Raw genomic sequence first — 18,317 nt, 5'->3', positions numbered from 1 at the left:
ACTGCTCGCAACTTGTCAGGTTTAAGATAGTTGTCCCCTATCAGTGAATGGGTGAATGACAAGTCGTGTTAAAGCGCTAGGAAAGCACCGTACAAGTACAAGTTTATTTACCATAACTACAAGGTATTACCCACTTCTTTGAGCACCAGAAACTGCAAACGCAGACACACACACACACACACACACACACACACACACACACACAAACATTAACTGGTAGTATAACGTATACCATAACTCCAATCTGAATCCGAAACCCTAAATATTGTAGCATTTAGCTCTGCTCAGGGTTCCAATGTTTTGGACACTTTTTTATCATATTGGAACCACACATCAAGGATATATAAAAAAAACAATTGCATTTCCTGTTTTTCCAAAATTCCTGGTTAAGATGTTAAATGTAAAGAATGCTCAATGCCCAACGCCCCAACGTCTTCAGGGTTTAAAACTATTAGCCTTTTAAAAATGAGTAATTACAAGATGTTCTAAAGTTCAAGGACTTCTAAACTTTCCAAAAGTACTCACATAAAACACACACACTATTAGACAAAAACATTAAAATGTTCTTCAAAGACAAGTCAATTCAAACCTCTCCGGATCCATAACACATATTTAAGAATACTCAACAGAATACTAGTGAACAGGCGTTCTGTCCTAAGGATAGGCTCAGCAGTGACACAAATGTTCTCTCGATACTAGAGGACTTCTCTGAGTTTCCAGGAACAGTATTAACTTAAGCACATGGCCCTGAGGCCTGTGCGTTATCTCACAAGGTGCATGGCAAATGCATCAAAATGGTCACGCAACTTGCTGTGTTGACAACACAGTGGAGGATGTGGGAAGAGGAGCAAGCAGCCATGTAAACAAGAGATTAGGTTTGATGCAGAAATGTCTCCACTACGGGCAAATAAAACAGAGCAACTTCAATTAACGCACAACTTTGTTCTACGGAACCGCTTGAGCAAATGTATCGCTTTGTATCAACGGTTTGAAGCCACATGCATTCATTGTTTTACACATCAAGCAGACATTACGTCCAGTGCTCCCTCTTGTTTCAGCTCTGTCTGTGGTCTCCACCCACTCATCAGGGAGACATATACATATACATATACATATATATATATATATATATATATATATATATATGCTCATAATGTTTAATAAAGCATCGTGTATAGTATATAGTATATAGCATTGTGACGACTCTTCAGAGCTGCACAAAAGAACGGGACGCTGAAGACTCGGGGAAAGAGAATTAATCAGCAATAAGAAAATAGGTCGTTTTTTAATTATTTATCTCACGCAGCACCTTTCTGAAATCCACACAGCTTCATTGGAGGTCTCTGTTAAATATGGGTTGACTGTAGTATTGATCACGTCCACGGGCTCTGCTGCAGAGAGCAGGCGTGTTCTTCTGGGATCTTTGATCTCACACCAAGCTTAAAAAAAAATGTAATAAATCCATGACTAAAACAAGCCAACAACACTTTTCCGGTGCGTACATATGTCACGGCATGAATCAGGCCCAAAGTGAACTCGTGCTATCCGCCATCACTAGAGAGCACAGAATACAGACGTCTGCTTTATCTTCATCAAGCTTAACTGCCAACATGAACAGCTCTCCAACAGCAGAGGACTGACATGTACAAGAATCAATCCATGGCACGTCAGCCTGTTTCTTAAAAGAAGGACGCTCCTTAGTGTTGGTGGTACCAGTGGAATATCTGTCTTTGGTACTCCAGCCTCTTTCCTCTCCATCAGCTATGATACCGACCATGAAGAGTCAAACCTCAGACCTACTGAGGCTGACGGTGGCTAAGCAAGAGGCCCAAGGAGAGGCGATAGCGGGATTAATCTCCGGTCCGGAGAGAGGGGGGAGCTGCCTCGTAATCAAAGATGAGAACTGATGTAAGTGGCTCTCAGAAGAGCAACGACGGCTGAATCAAAGGATCAGTGAGCGCCCTTCACGTCTTCACTCCCATCTCTTGTCCCGTTTTCCCTCAAGCGTTATTAACGCTCTAACCATCTGAGTGTGAGGATTGAAATGTACAGTTTAGTTTAAACTTTCAATTCCGGTATCTTTTTTTTTTTGGACATCTGAAAGAAAAAAAAAAAGTGAATTGAATGTCTTCTTAACCCCACCTGACATTTATGCTCAGGTTATCCTTCCTCGTTTGTTGCTGCCGGTGGCTACAGTGAGTAGCTCTGCTTTGACAGAAAAGCCAAACTCAACCAAAGTATTAGAAGAATGGGATTTTCAGCGAGGTAAGAGAACAAAAAGATATATATGTAAAACATATTTTCCCTCTGTCCCACCTCTACCCTGTGGTTCCCATTTCTTTTGAGCGATAGATGGATGCGTGTGCATTCACTGTGTGTGTTCGCCTGAACTCATCATCTCTGTCGGTGCAGAGCAGAGAGAGCACATCAAAGCTTTGTCTCGCCACAGAGGCCCAGGCAATTCAAATAGGTTTTAATGGGGCAGGTGAGAGAGACGACTCTGCGATGGCCTGATGAACAAACCCGTCCTCACTCAGATCCACGCAACGACGGCGAGCAAACAACAGCGTCCGCAGCAGTCTCCATTTTACCTCTACGCGATGAGATGACGACGACGAGAGATTCCTCTCAGCGGTCTCCGGAGCTTATGAGTTTATTATTAGTCGGGAGTAATATTGTTGAACAGCTCTGCGTGAGATCTCTGTTAAGATTTGGTCAGAAGGTGACGACTCGAACGGACCGCCGGAAGATTTATCGTGAATTATTCATAAGTACATAAATTCATATTCAGCAGCATCTGCCTGATCCTTCATGCACTATTCATGTGACACGAGGCTCCGCCACCCGAACTATCCGAGCCAGTCCGACTGAACGGAGGCACCGTGCTTCTTCACTCACTGCTCTGTTAGCTCTCGTGACCTGAAGGTTTGCTCTGCATGCTGAAGTTTAATCAAGACGGGATTCGGTTTTGGTTGACTAACTGTCAACATGACTTACATTTACACGTGATTATTGCTCAGACGGGTGGTAAAACGCACAGAACTCGTCTCCAGCAGGAGCAGCGTCTCATTAAGACGAGCTTCACAGGTTCAAAGTTACGGAGGCCGAAAGTGAGCAGTTTGATCGTCCTGGGGATATTCTGATACATAAACATGAGCTCCTTTCCTGCGCTATAAATAGCACCGACAAGCAGTGTGATCAATATGCAGTGTGTTCGTCCACACGCACAAATTTAGTCTGTAGACGAGAACCTGCACAATAAGAGAAACACAAGGACAGAATGTCTCAATTTAAGTGTCGAGCGGTGGGAAATGCAATCTCTTACGTTTCCTTCTGTTAAGGCAACACTGAATTATAGTGCTTAGACTCACAAACACACAGTGACTTACCGATTTGTGTAAGCCTGCATTTCTGCGGTACAGCCAGGGTGCCGCCAATGTGGTAGACGTTGCGCGCCAGGAGAGTCGCGACTCTCGACGCCGACGATTTTTCAGCAGGACCATAAATAAAAGTGGATCGAACTTTAGTCGCAGGTAATGCAGCGGGACCCAAACTAATTTCCTCCATTTTCTCGGCAGAAAATAAGCAGCCAGTAGGAATCCACCAGTGGCGCAATACACTCCACCTGTAGCTAAAAACTCTTTAAACGCTTCTGGTTCTCCTCACATCGGACCTGACTCCAGAGTGGCTTCAGACAGAAAACCTTCACGCTCCACAACTTCTGCTGTTCATCATCCTCTGCGCCGTCCTGTGATCTGTGGCGGCACCTTCAACTGACAGTCTTCTCTGTGCAAACACACACACACACACGTTTCCACCTCTCTACTGGTCATCTGTTCTCCACTCCCCCTTCCTGCTCTTCCCATCTACCTCTCTCTGATGTTTGCAGTCTCTCAGAAGATGTGCTGCTGTGTCAGTCTGCTGCCAACGTGCTGCCCTGATGCCCGGACCCAAAAAAAAACAACAATTCAGCATATTTAGCAGCTCCAGCATTGTTTGTGTAGTTTATGGCGCGATTATGAAGAGTGGAGTGCAAGCAGATGTGTGTCTCTGCATATCAGCTGGGATCACTGAGGTCAACCAGTGGGATGAGGGGATAAGAACGATGACATAACATTCATGATAATGCATTACTAAAAGTAAGATTTAATGGGTTGACCTGTGGTGTGTGTGTGTGTGTGTGTGTGTGTGTGTGTGTGTGTGTGTGTGTGTGCTGTCCATCTGTCCATCGTGAACCAAATGCTCTTCTGTTTCACACAGGCTTCGCCCTCCTGAGGGGGAAGTCCTCTTTGCCCACGTTTCACTATGTGTAGCTTACTGGTGTTTCCAGGTACTGGATCACTAAACCAGGGAGAGCCCGTTCTTCGGGAACAACGAAATACCATCAAAAAAAAGAGAGAATATCATTTGACTTTGACGGAAAACTCCTGGAGCTATCTTTTCTGGGAAAAGGGCTCAATGGTACGCTATATCCAGATGTAAATACAGATGGGCATGATAAACAAAATGTGCAATTCTGGCAACCAGGCACAGCTAGATGGAAGAAGTGATTATATGACCATGTTTGTTGTGTTTCAGATTAGCTTAGTAGGCTGCTTGGTTTCTGATATCACTGCAGAAGTGTAAATCAAAGATGGTAAACCCGAAATGACACCTAAAGCAAAACATGCTCTCACTCCCGACTCGTCAAGCCGCTTGGTCATTGGCCCTGCGCTTCAAACGATGACGCTCTAGCTTCAGTTTTGGATGTTTCAGGGACGCCGCGTTATCTTCTTTAATAGAGTTCTGAATTTGGGGTTGCGTCATTAGTTCCCGGCCCTGCTTTCGCTGATCCTCTCGGGACATTCAACAGCTTGTGAAATTAATTTAGTCAGGCGCACAGCTTCGGCTTGATGACTTTGGGATAAATGTGAGGGGAAGTCAGGCTGGATGGACAGAAGCTGGTACAGTACTGAGCCAAACTCCATCACCTGCTCCACCAGTGTGATGGCCAACAACGTGACTACTGGGCGGTCATATTTCTGTTCGTATCTGTTCAGCCTCATGGAGTATGCTTTATAGGTCCAGCCTGAACCAGTCGTCAGTCAGGCCTAACACAGACAGACAGACGCTCATACCGGCGGGACAGCTGGAGTCTGATGTGTGTCGTTGGAAGGAAACAAAGAAGGCAGAGATAACACGCAGACCGAAGGGAGTAGAGCTAAACACTAAGCCACAACGACATTCACTGGCTGATTTTGTTTTTTTATTAGTCAATGAAACAAAAAAGAAGGGAGAGCGCACGTCCAAAAAAATGGAAACAGGCAAACAGTCCAACCACCGTGATTCATACGTGATGAATGAAATGAATGAAAAAGCCTGAAGTCGCCACACTCGAACAAGGCCCCGCCCATTTCAGAACAGCAAGAAGAGCACAAATACAGAAACATTTCATGTTGTGTCAAATAATCAGGATGGTTGTAACTCTGGCAGATATAATGGTGCCCGAGAAGGATCCATCTTACGTCAATGAATAAACAGGTTGTTTATAATTGCCTTCCATTGTGATCCATTGCATCATTTCCTCATGTGGCCCCTCTCTCAGCAGTCAGTGCCTTTCAAACCACTACAGATTACCATCACAAAAATAATTCAGACAGCCCCAGCATGTGTTTGTTTGGTTAGGCAACTAGACTTTGTTGAGAATAGGGAGTTATAAGAAACTAACTTTGATATTGAATATGACATCTGTCAATCTACCCACCCAAAGTCCCCCTTAAGAGGCTTTGGAGCGCTTAAATGGCATCACCGCTACTTCTGCCTTTCCTGGTGAAAGACAACAGTCATTCACACAACCACAAGAGGTCACTTGTAAGGAAAGATGGCGACCATGAACCACAACGTCTCTGGTTGAATCCGGCGCGGGACTTTAGTTGCATCTCTCTAAAATCTTAAGACTTTGGCGATCCTCTGACTTCTTCCTCTGTTTCGACAGATATTGGATGTATTGTATGTGGTTTTCAACTCAAGAATAACACCAGGCTCAGCTGTCCTTTGTGTGTAGTGCACATGAATGGTAAGACGCTAAAGGAACACGGTGAACATGGTCAACGTTGTGCCTGCTAAACAGCAACATGGTAGCACACGATCATCGCTGATGTGAGCTTTTAACCATGTTTTCATGTAATTCCTGACTACCTACTAATACACTGCATATATCAAGAATAACACGACGTTCTTAGTGACTCTGATAAACAGCTGCTACGACTCGCAGTAATAAGAGTTAATCCATGAAAATGGCAGCTTATCACTGGAAATGTTTCCTCACTACTTCAACACATTCTACAGCAGCATAACGCTGGTGAGTCTTAAATATTCACACCCATAGGGGGACAAATTCAAATGTAAATACCTTCTTTTTTTTTTTAAGACAACTAATGACACAATAGCGGCATGGAAGTAGTCACAAATTATTTGTGGAGTCCCCTCTTATTAGCAACAGAAACGGTTCGGCTGCAAAGAGAAATGATGAGCGAAAAGCGGGAAAAAACACACACTCTGGTCTCACAGTTCGTCTAATTAAGAGCACCCAAGGCAGCGCTCACACCAGCCAATGCTACAAATGGGTTCCCAGACCCCCCCCCCCCCCCCCCCCCCCCCAGGGTACAGAGGGTTGCGCGACACCGGAATGAAAATAAACACACGACAACTGCAGCATGATAACACGTTCACTAAAGATGCTGCCCGGGGCTCCCCGAGTGGTGGAGTTCAGCACTGACATCAAAGGAGGGAACTGAAGCCTGAGTGTGTTTTGTGTGTGTGTGTGTGTGTGTGTGTGTGTGTGTGGGGGGGGGGGGGGGGGGGGGGGGAATTATGTATTGATGTTCACACAATGTCCAAGCTTCTTCTAAACCAGTCAGGATCACGGTGAGCAGAGCTAGTCTGACACGCAAACTGATGCAAATGTTGGAGGGAAGCTGTAGCTGCTTTTCGGGCCTGAAAGTGAACCAGGCTTCTGGGGATCGTATTAATTTGCTGAGGGAATGGAGGTGCATGAAATAAAAGTGGTTATGTATCATTTGCTTTTCATTTCTCGCCTATACGCAGGTATATATAGACACGCCGCCTCATAGAGCCGACGGCCTCCCAGTAGGTTTGAGAAGTTGACGTTTCACATTCGCAAACGTACGGTGCCAGTGGCTAAGTCAAGATGTGGGTAGATACAGTAACTCAAGTGTGTTAGTGGCTCCCTGGATATCACAGATGTGAAGCTAGTTGATGAACAAATGAAATGTGACAAATATTTTTGATAAATTGGATACAAAGGAGGAAGGGGGGGTAGAGGTAGGGCTGGGTATTTTCTAAAATGACTCAACAGAACCTTGAGTTTCCTAACATTACTTATTTTGAAACCTTACTTTGAACAATTTGTTTTCGGAAAAAAGTCTAAAATTGGCAAATTATTTTTAGCTAATTGGAACTACCAGATCAGATATTCAACACCAGCTTTTGGCTCTTGATATTTTGTGTTACTCTTGTGCTACAGACACATTTCGGTCTCTAAAAGTATTGAGGTGTGATACCTTGCCATAAGGAGAGGAGAGGAGAGGAGAGGAGAGGAGAGGAGAGGAGAGGAGAGGAGAGGAGAGAAGTATACCTCATTTTGACTTACTTTGAAAAATGTGCCTAAATCTGACATATGAGTAAATCATAAATCAGTAGCCATTTGACATTCAGTGCCTGCCTTTTGGTACATTAGGGCTTTCAGTACTCACACTCAACACATTCCCGTCAGTACCAATAAAGTATTTAGGAGAGGAAAGGAAAGGAGATTGAAAATAACAAAAAGAAAAGCGAGGAGAAGAGCTGAAAGGATGAGAGTGTGTTCCTTCCCTGGTGTCTGTTAGCTGTTTATCTGCCCTGGAGCGACAGAAAGGAAGAGGCAGAGACAAAAGGGGGCGCATGCTGAGATTCATCATCATCATCAGTGCAGGAGAGACACATGAGGAAAAACACATTTTACATGGAAAAGCCATTTCCTCCATGTGGAGGAGATTAGTAGCCATGCATGTGCCTCCAAAACATTCCTCCCTCCATCATTTCCTCTCCTTTTCTCTCAGCAAGGGCTCGTCTTCTAAGCACAAGTGTTGCCAAAATGAATTAAGAGGCAGCCCTGTTGGCCATTGAAGAAAGCTGGAACCTCCCTCTCACACCCCAACGCTCAAATAGATAAAGAAAAGCAGGCGCTGTAGGGGTGAAGACTGGCAGCCTGACACATCCTGGTTTTTAAGTCCCAGGCATGCGTCACATTTTTGACAGCGTACAGGGAAGAGCAAAGGGGTCACTCTAATATAGCCAGGGGACAGTTTGGACTTAAATTGTGTCGTCAAAGCTCGACCCAAAGCTCTGTCAGAGTGTGTGGTGCTCAACGTGCCCTTTCTGGGTTTCAAGGGGTTCCTTCTGCTAATGCTGAAGACAAAAACACCCCACCGCTGTCACTGGGCTTTGGCATGCGGTAATGCTATGTGGTCTGTAAGTGTCTTAGGCGGCTTCTCTCCCAGGCGCTGCAGTGACAGAACCCATGCACATGTGTGTGACCAGTGCAGAGGGTGCAGGATGGTAGAGAACGGGCACTTCCACACCTATGTGACGCTGTATGGTCTGAGGGCAGAGCGAGTCTTGTCAAATCAACATATTAAGAGGCTTGTCTGCCCCCTAGTGACAAGAACAAAGGGGAATTTTGAGGGACTGTTTCCCGCTGTACTCCAATGATGCTCTTCATCGTGAGCTTTCATGTAAACTGACAAAACCAGTTTATAAATCAAATGCACATTAAAAAAACACACATTTCGGATGTTTTGTACCCCAAATGTCGATAAACGTTAATTATTACACAATAAAGCCTTCATGCTAATTGGCAATCCTCAATTAAGATTAATTTCTCAGCTGTTTAACAGCGTGGGGGATGTAATTTCTCCACAAAAACAAGCGCAATGGAGAAATTACGCATGGGCTTCCCGCTTGCCTGCAATGGAGAATGCTCGGCATCCAAAGGAATGCGTGCACCACACAGTATTTCTCTCCATATATGACTGAAAGATGAAATTACCAAACGGGAAAAAAGGTTTGAAAATTATAACTTACCCTTCTCCAAACTGAGATTTCTGCAAACTTCAAGTTCTGCCATTTAGGACTCGAGTTGTTGATCTCACAAGGTCCCTCCATGCGTTTTGGACATCATTTTTATCTCCTAATTGCAGCGGCTCGAAAACCCATCAAACCATGCCTGACTAGTCCATTTCTCCATGATGATTGGACGTTCACATGAAATGCGCCATGATAATGAAGTGTCACTTGTGTTGTACTAAAAACGAGCCCAGAAACAAACTGCTCCTCGGCATCTGCCTCCCCAGCCCTGTGCGATCTGTGGAGTGGGTTCTCAAACCTCTGACATCCACAGCCGCTGCGCGCACATCCGCTCCTCTCACCAGCCGCAACACGATAAGCGGATTCCTCACACGCTCGTTGGACCGACGGAGAGTGGTTGTTAATAAGCAAGAGATTACTCAATGCGTGGACTGAGCGAGAGTGAATGATAGCGCACAGAGCGGTGGCTTAACTGCAAGAGTTGGACATTTTTGGGGGCATTTCATCAGCTTTGCCCGACAGTCTGGTTCAGCTCTGTGGCGACACTTTGAATTCCCACCAAACCGAGCTCGTGTCACACACGTTTGTTTGTTTGTTTGTTTGTTTGTTTGTTTGTTTTCGGTCAGCCGTCCCTCGGTGTGTATCCTAAAGAGTCCCCATTGCGCAGGGATGCCAGCGCTGTGACCTACTTTACGCTCTCGGTATGTCTCTCGTGTTGTGCTTCCTCAAAGGCGCAGCAGGGGAAAAAACTGCATATGAGGGTAGTGTGCACACTGGGGCCCGTGTCCCAAGTGAGAGAAAGAGAGACTGAGAGCCTGCGTGTGTGTGTGTGTGTGTGTGTGTGTGTGTGTGTGTGTGTGTGTGTGTGTGTGTGTGTGTGTGTCAGTTCCACATTAAAGCCATTTAATTTAGGATTGCAGGAGACAATTATGGAGTGACCAAGCACACTCAGCCACACACACACACACACACACACACACACACACACACACTTGCGCACAAACACACACAATTGTGTTCAGACACTGAGAGCCAGAGGCAGAGGTTACCAAATCGATAAGTGCTGTCTGGAGGAACAAAAAGACATGTCTGACCACCAGCGTCACCCTCAGTTCAATGCTGCTGAGAGTGTGTGTGTGTGTGTGTGTGTGTGTGTGTGTGTGTGTGTGTGTGTGTGTGTGTGTGTGTGTGTGTGTGAATGTGCACGCTGTGTATTTGCAAGTAGGCTACATGGGTCTTTCCAGTGATTGCTCACTTTGATTTAAGTTGTAAACCTCTTTTCATCCACACCTGCCTGATCACAGACAGCCCCCCCCCCCCCTTACACTGATTTATGAACCATGTCCAAACAAAAACCATCAGCCAAGCTGTCATTCACAACAGATTGGAAACAACTGGAAGGAAGAGAACGAGGCAGAGTGAAGCGATTTCATGCGGAAAATTGACAGGAAAAGAGGCAAAGAGGCAGATGTTACCAAAACGGTTCTGTGTGACAATTAAGGACAAACTGCGAGGGACACGAGGGGGAATACAGACGGAGATTAGGATCTTAAATGAAGATATTACATACAATTTATTCACTATGTTCTGTTTCTGCTTCCTGTCTCCCTTTTAGCAGCCTGGATGTAATACATGTGACTAGATTAGCTTCACAATACGGATTGGAGGGGGTAAAGGGTAGTGCAGTTTATTTTTGTGGGAATTTATAAAAATGTACTCATGCTCTGTATTCATTGCAACAACATATTAATCACAGATTCTCGAGGACAAATCGACTTTGACTTGGAGAAACGTATTTGCAAAGGGACAAAATCTGTGAAATCCCCACAAATGTGATAATATCAATATTTGTAAGCATGAACGAAGGAAGGGGAAGCAGACCCTTGTGTTTAATCTCTGCATCAACCAGGTCAATCCATCATCCACAGCAGAGGGCAGCGGGCCTGGATTCTGTGTGGTCCGCAGACGAGCTAGAAGTACCCACTTGTACGCAGTCTGCAGGGGCTGGGTGTGGACGCTGGCTGTAGTAAGTCAAGGTGAGGCGACCCGTCTGCTGAAGGTGTGACAGCCACGAAGGCAGACCCGAGATCAGAGATTGATTCTGGATTCGTGAGGCGGATCTGTCAGTGTGTGCAGCCTGGCTGCCTCGAAACTCATAAATCATGATCAAAGTGATGTCTGGATTAATGTCAGCTTTAAGCAGAACGACAAATGTGTTGTTGTTCATTGAATCATACAAGATACTGGTATGAACAGCTTTGCATACATGTGTCAGGTTACTCAAGCCCATGCATGCAATTATTTAGTAGCAGAGCAGCAAATCCTCTTATTGTGCCGGTTTGTCCTTTTTCTCTAACTTCCCACTGTATAAGTGCTAGTATGCAGGAATCCCACATGAGGAGACAGACATAGCAATACACCTCGGGGGTTGTAGCCCGCTAGTACACATGGTTTTATATTGGCAAAACCACACCCTGTCTGAATGAAGTGCTGGGGACACATTTTCATTCACGCCACAGTGATTGGGATTGAGGTTCTGTCTACCAGTAATACGGTTTTATTGAGGTCACGAGACTGAATCTCGGTTGTGCCGTCTGACAAAAAGCCTGAGCGTTTGAGGCACAATAATGGAGACGAGTCTCCCCCTACTGGTCATTCCCATGACGTACAGTTATCAGAGAAGATGTACAGAGAGACTGAGAGAGAGACTGAGAGAGCACCTGATTCTGTGTGAACATTCATTCATAGGTTTAGCTATTAAAGTGTGTGTGTGTGTGTGTGTGTGTGTGTGTGTGTGTGTGTGTGTGTGTGTGTGTGTTTCACACTGTATTTACCATGAAAGGTGCTGTTGTCTGTCAGGAAGTGGCGGCGGTACTGTGGCTCTCCTTTCCTGTTCACAACCCTGGAGCTCATGGTGGAGGAGGAGGGATGGGGGAGGACCTGTAGGGGAGAAGAGAGTTTAACGTTTGTGTTTTTTAATATCATTTGCTTCCTTTCTGGACAGGGAGACTTTGAGGGGGGAAAGGCAAACATTTCAAATTACATTTTCATAAATGGTGGATTCTTGAGAGAGTTAGAAGAGAGTTTTTGTCCAGTTTTATTTAGTTAAGCTTTTATTTTGAAATGTTTTTTTTTATTTTTTATTATTTTGTTAGTGGCAGCATCGCCAACTCTTCCATGCCTTAACACATATTATTGTCCACCTTTTTGTACTCTTTGAATTTCTATATCTTTCATCCTACTTGTTGTTTCTCCTCGCCATTATTCCCGGATTCCCAATTTTCAACTACTTCCTCCTGATCACTTTTCATTCCTGCCAGTTGGACCGCTTAGTGTTTCCCCACCTGTTGCTCATCTGTCTTCCTCTGATTTACTGCATCCCACTACAAACACACACACACACACACGCGCACACACACACACACACACACACACACACACACACACACACACACACAGGAGTTGTATAGATCCAGAAAGGCTCGGAGCCTCTGAGACAGTTATTGGCGTCTGGTGCCGGCTGACCCGAGAAGAGGGGAGTGTCTGGTGGAGCACGTAGAGCTCGCGGGTTAAGTGTCTCTGAGGTGAAAGTACTTTCCTGTGACCCCGCCGCCACCTCACTTTAAAACACAGAGGCCTGTTATGTCTGTGATGTTTATGACATGGTTTACGATATGGGACAAAGACCCACTCATTCTGGGAATATGACACCCATGTCATGGCAAGTTAGTGTGTGCATCCAGTGCAGAACCAAAACCTGGATAACTGTGTGGCATAAATGTATTGTAGTAGCAGTTTGTTGAATAATGCAATGGATCTCTGCTCTCTTACTATAGTCGTAGATTAGATCAGCAACGTTTAATATCTGTTCCTTTGAATAATGCAAGAGCTTTTTATCATCGGTAATATTTTATCATTACTTATTAAATATTAAGTCGTACTCAGGTGATTCAAAGTTGGTGCAGGAAGTTGAGTTGGAAGCCAAAAGATTCACTTTTACAACAAGACATGAAGGAAAAGAGAAGTAGAAAAGACCAAATATGTGTGATCATCCTATAATCAGTGCTTTCTGGTGGGCCTTTGATCTCATATCATAATTCCTGCTGAAGTATGAATCCGTTGCAGTGTGTGCAGTTTGAAACCGTTGGTGTTTCCTTCACGTTGTAAGCGTAAGAAGTCATCAGAGGCTTTTCTTCACAGTCATTAAACTCTGCTTCACCTTACGCCTGCAACGCCGCTCTGTTGCTGTGAACTCACTGCAGAGCACGGCCCCTTGTGGCTTTCTGCTCGATTATAGAATAATGTTTCTAAATTACTGTTTGTTTTCATAACAGAGCCCGTATTTGAGATCGGAGTCGAGGCAGATGAAAGACACTGTCTGAGCAGCTTTAACGGCATGTCAGCTCCCGATGCGGCTAGATTACATGAATCCACCGTAAACACTGAAGTCACGGAGCATAAAGAAGTTACCAGAATGTGCAAGTTAGCAAGCTTTACAAATACTGCATGTAACTGCAAGTTACACATCATCAGAGATCAGTGTCTATAGTAGCGGTGCAGCTTAATTTAACATCTCATTCCACGGTTACTGTCGCAAACATAACAAGCGAAAATTGAAACACTCGAACCAAAGGAAATGACTACATATTCACAATGCAACTAATTAACATGTTAATTCTCCTTTTGTTTAATTAGTACAAAATGTTTTTGAAAAATGGAGCGTTGTGGTTTTTGCGGGGTGTAATGTGCGGCGGGACTATTTCTTGGCTGGGAACAGTCTCTGCCTGGAGTCTTGTCATCAACGTGAGTTTGCCTATATATATATATATATATATATATATATATATATATATATCTCTTTGGATAGAGCCATGCTAACTATTTCCCCGTTTCCAGTCTTTATGCTAAGCTAGGCTAACCTGGCTGAGGCTGCTTTGCGTGCGTCAGTGCATGATCAAGGTGAGAGAGTAAAACGACGTTGCTCTTCTGACTGTGTGTAACACTAGTAACCTCGGGGGAATGCAGTGTGCTCTTTCCAGGCTGCTGGGAGAGAAAGCAGCGTATAAATAAATGTTTCTCTGCCAGACTGCCTGATGAGCTACTCCATGTGAGGCCCTGACAGGAAGTTGGCCCGAGGATGCCACCAAGTTCAAAGTGTTGTTGTCGTAGCTATTTAAATGAAACGTAACTAAAACGATCTGAAATATGTGGATGCAGCATTTTAGAACTTTTCCTGTTTTTTTCTGGATGTAAAACACAGATTTGATCTGACAGGAGAGCAATCCATTTCTATTAACGCAGGCTGTAGGTCAATGCACTGCTGATGCAGCTGGTTTTGGTTCTTATCTAGCTGAACAACCATTGGCTGTGGACTATAAATTGGACCCGTTAACTGTAGGGGTACTACTGTGTCTTTCAAATATTGAGAGCAGGCCTGTGCAGCTGCAATACAAAATAGAATGTCTATTATTATTCTTCAAGATCGTGGATGCCTGATTTTAATCAGATTTATCACCTGTGATTATCACGTCTTTGGGTCTTTATGTTTATGACAGTTGAATAGAAATAATAACAGAACTGCAGCACCTGCAAAGTTGTTACCGTTAAGCTTAACGATGAACATAAAACTCAGGTTTAAACCATAATTCTTTTTTAAAGGGCTGTTTAATATTCATGGAACGAATAGCGGCTCACATAAACATGTTTGTTTGCAACAATGGGCCTCTCACGGCACACAGACACAAAGACAGCAGCATCTGTCAACCCATACTGACACATGTCAAAGAGCGCTCTATTAACACATGAATAATGAGATATACAACCGCCATTCTTTTTCATGTGACCAGCTGGCATAACTACTGAGTGATTAGTAACCAGCATTCAATATTATAATAATAATAATCATGTATTTTTAAATCTGCAACTATCTCGGTTGGTATGTTGATGGCTAGACAGGTTTCCACTCACTCATTGATATATGGAACTAAAGGGTGTGTGGGGGGCTAGAGGTAAAAGGCATTTAAAGTAACGTGAACATGTTGTCCTTGTTGAACATTGTCACAGACTTGGAAATGCTTTCTATGGAATAAAGTTCCTGTTTCATGTGTAAGTAGTTTGGGATGGTCAAATATCTGTATCTGCATCACTACAGTTTGTATTTCTTCTAACAATGAATCAAAGTTAATTCTCTGCTTATTGGCAATGTGTAGACTGTAGAATCTTCTATTTCTTATACTTGTTCAAATCTATAGAGATGCAACTGAATGATTCAATTAATTTTCATATTGTTTTCTTGATTGTTTGGTCGATGAAATATCTGAAAATAGGAAAAAGTCCACAGTAACATCTTTCAATAGGCTGTTTCTGACCGACAATTCAAAACCCGATTCATAATCATGCATGCTGAGAATCCTGACATTTGAGAAGCTGGAACAAGAGATTAATTGTCAATTTTGCTTGAAAAGGTTTAAGCAATTAAGCGATTATCAAAAATTGACTTATCATTGAGCTCTACAGAACAGCTAAAACGTGTGTTCACCGGGCGAAGAGGAAGCAAGAGGAAGTTGTTCAGCCGGTGCTGTTTCACGGAGCCTTTGACCTGATAAGGAAACAGAGCGAACCTCGAGGCAGCGAGTTTACCGAGGGGTCAGCGTTGTCACTGAGGGGTCAGCGAGGCTATCTGAGGCTGCCGACAGACGCTGTAACGCCACGGAGTCGTAAACGCAACGCTAACTAAGAAATCTCCTCTGTGACCAAACTGTACTGTCAAACTTAGCGTCTAGATTTAAAGCTGAAATAGACACCTGGAGAGCACTTGTGTTAACAAATTAAAGTTTATAGAAGAGAATCATTAAGTGTCCAAACATTTTCTATATCAAGAATATCAAGTATCCAGTGCAGTCTTATTTTAACTTTCATGTGTGCTGCTCTGTGCACATCTGTGTGTGTGTGTGTGTGTGTGTGTGTGTGTGTGTGTGTGTGTGTGTGTGTGTGTGTGTGTGTGTGTGTGTGTGTGCGCGGTGGGGTCGTCTTGCTTTACCGTGAAATTGAGGGGTGGCTAAGGTCATGAGTCAAACCTTCGGATCTATTTCAAGTAGAGCGACCTCCTAATCTCTCCCTCCTGTCCCTATCCTTTACTGTTACTCTCAGGTGTTAGACTCAAACTGTCTGCTTAAATGTCCTTATTGACAGAATTCAGTATTTGATAATAGATATGAGGAAGTGTGTGATTGGCCTCTGACGTACAGTCGACAGCTTTATCACCGCTTGCTTTTATATTTGTGTCTTTTACACATACAATACATATACACAAATCACACACAATTTGGTTCATTCGATCCCAAAGTGTTCACCCTCAGTCCTCCCTTCCTTTCCAACCAAAAATCTTAAATTATCCATGAGGGTATCACAGCTCCCACAACGACTCGTGTTCCCACTCCTACAACCCTACACCAGCAAGCCGATACACTGTTCACAATACTTGTAGTCGCATAATGACGAGGGAGTCACTTTACGGCTGATGCATTCTTGCACACACACACACACACACACACACACACACACACACACACACACACAGCCTCTACAGTGCATGTGGGTGTGTGATGGAAAAGCTACTGAGTGTTATAGTTGTTTCACAGTAAGAGTTTATAGTGACAGCAGGTGAAATCAAGAGTGAGAAAGTTCAATCAACACATGCACACGTCACAAAAGTGAGTGAGTTTGGACCTGAGGCCTTTATTCATGTGTCAATTTGCAAATAAGCTTCACCAACTCTGCCTGACAAAGACCCTCCTTGTATGAGACGTTGACAACACTGTGTAAGGTCCATCAGGCAGGAGCAAAGATGGGGGGTCACCTTTGTGTCTTTTTGGGGTGCAGTCAGTGTCACACCAGCTCTCTGTCTCTTTAAATCTCTTTGTCTTTCACACCCGGGCAGCTACACACACACAACCACTCAAATCAAATCAAAAAATCCCCAAGGACCCTGCTCTGGGACGGGGGATCGCCCCGTCTCCTTCCCTCTTCAATGGCTGCCGGCTGAGTTTGATAAAGGCCTTTGTTATGCTGCCCTGCTGCAAATCTCTCTGCTGTTAAGTTAAAGCACAATGGGAAGGAGCAGCAACATGTGAAAACGCACGCAGCGGAAAATGCTTTATCAATCACACCGATGAATTATTGCTTCTGGTAGAATACAAGCCAATGTACATGACAGACCTATATACCTGATCACATCAGCTCAGGCAGTTTGTGGTTGTCAAAATGATTCAGGATTAAGCACATGTTTGTCTGTGGCTTTCCTTAGAGGGGTGCAATGAAGATAAGGACATGTCTTGAGTTTCTATATTACAGAGCAGTGTCCAGGCTCACAGGTTTAACAGGTGCACGCTTGCTTGGATACTGTACACAGTATCCTGACAACAGCACATTTAAAGTGGCAGTTAACTGTACGCTGATTGGCATCGTCAGAAAAGTGCACAGTTATTAAGTGTTTCTTTTTTAAAGTTGCACCGTGTGAGATCTAATGTCACTGTTTCCCTCAAAAGAAATGTCTTCATGAATCACAACAAGCATCACAGGTTTACTTACTTCTGCCACTTCCGTTTCAGCTTTTTGAAACCACGTTTGTCAGCTTCCTCACAAAATGTTGCCAGTGTCACCAGAGCAGTAGTCCTTCAGGGCACTGGATGTCCATGGCATCAAGCACAGAAGTAATAGAAGTCAGCAGACAGAGAATGTCCCAACAACTTCACTGGTGTGGGCAAGTACCCACCACTACATCAAGCTCAGTGCCTTTTCAAATGACTACTACTGGTGTGGGACTAGTGGAGCGAGGAAAAACCTGGAATGGATTTTGGAGTGGACAGTTTTTTCCACGAGGGACCAAAGAGAAAGATACTCGTTCAATCCATCCTTCCATTCAACACTAGGAGCACAAATGAAGATGAGACATAGACCTCATTAACCCTTTTTACCAGTAAGGGACAATACTTCATTTTCTTTGTGTTAATAGAATGAAATGTTATGATTTTGTTTTAATTTTAACATTATTTTTGCCCTGTAGTATTTAAAGTATGATGAAGAAACAAGCGGTCCTAAATCCTACCTTTGACGTTCTTTTTAAATAATCTTGTTCCTTTGAAACTTCTTCAAGCTTCAATTTGGACACATGGTGTTTAATTTACAATAGT

At 43.9% G+C, this 18,317-nt stretch overlaps 1 protein-coding gene across 1 annotated transcript in view; it reads right to left on the bottom strand.

The window, feature by feature from the left end:
• plch1 (phospholipase C, eta 1) overlaps positions 1-17,824 on the bottom strand; it is a 47,266-nt gene extending 29,442 nt beyond the window's left edge. The window contains exons 1-2 of the mRNA XM_068716394.1: positions 17,716-17,824; positions 11,961-12,066 (exon numbers count right to left, since the gene is read on the bottom strand). Of these exons, the coding sequence (XP_068572495.1) occupies positions 11,961-12,039 (79 nt within the window). The 5' untranslated portion in view covers positions 12,040-12,066; positions 17,716-17,824. The remainder of the gene's footprint in view (positions 1-11,960; positions 12,067-17,715) is intronic.
• Positions 17,825-18,317: the final 493 nt, after the last annotated feature.

This window comes from Cebidichthys violaceus, unplaced genomic scaffold (assembly GCF_023349555.1).
Source record: "Cebidichthys violaceus isolate CVI_PGR_0920_01 unplaced genomic scaffold, fCebVio1.0.p SCAF_1, whole genome shotgun sequence".
Lineage (NCBI taxonomy): Eukaryota > Metazoa > Chordata > Actinopteri > Perciformes > Stichaeidae > Cebidichthys > Cebidichthys violaceus.
Note: the sequence above shows the minus strand (reverse complement) of the source record. Positions and strands in the feature narration are given on the sequence as shown.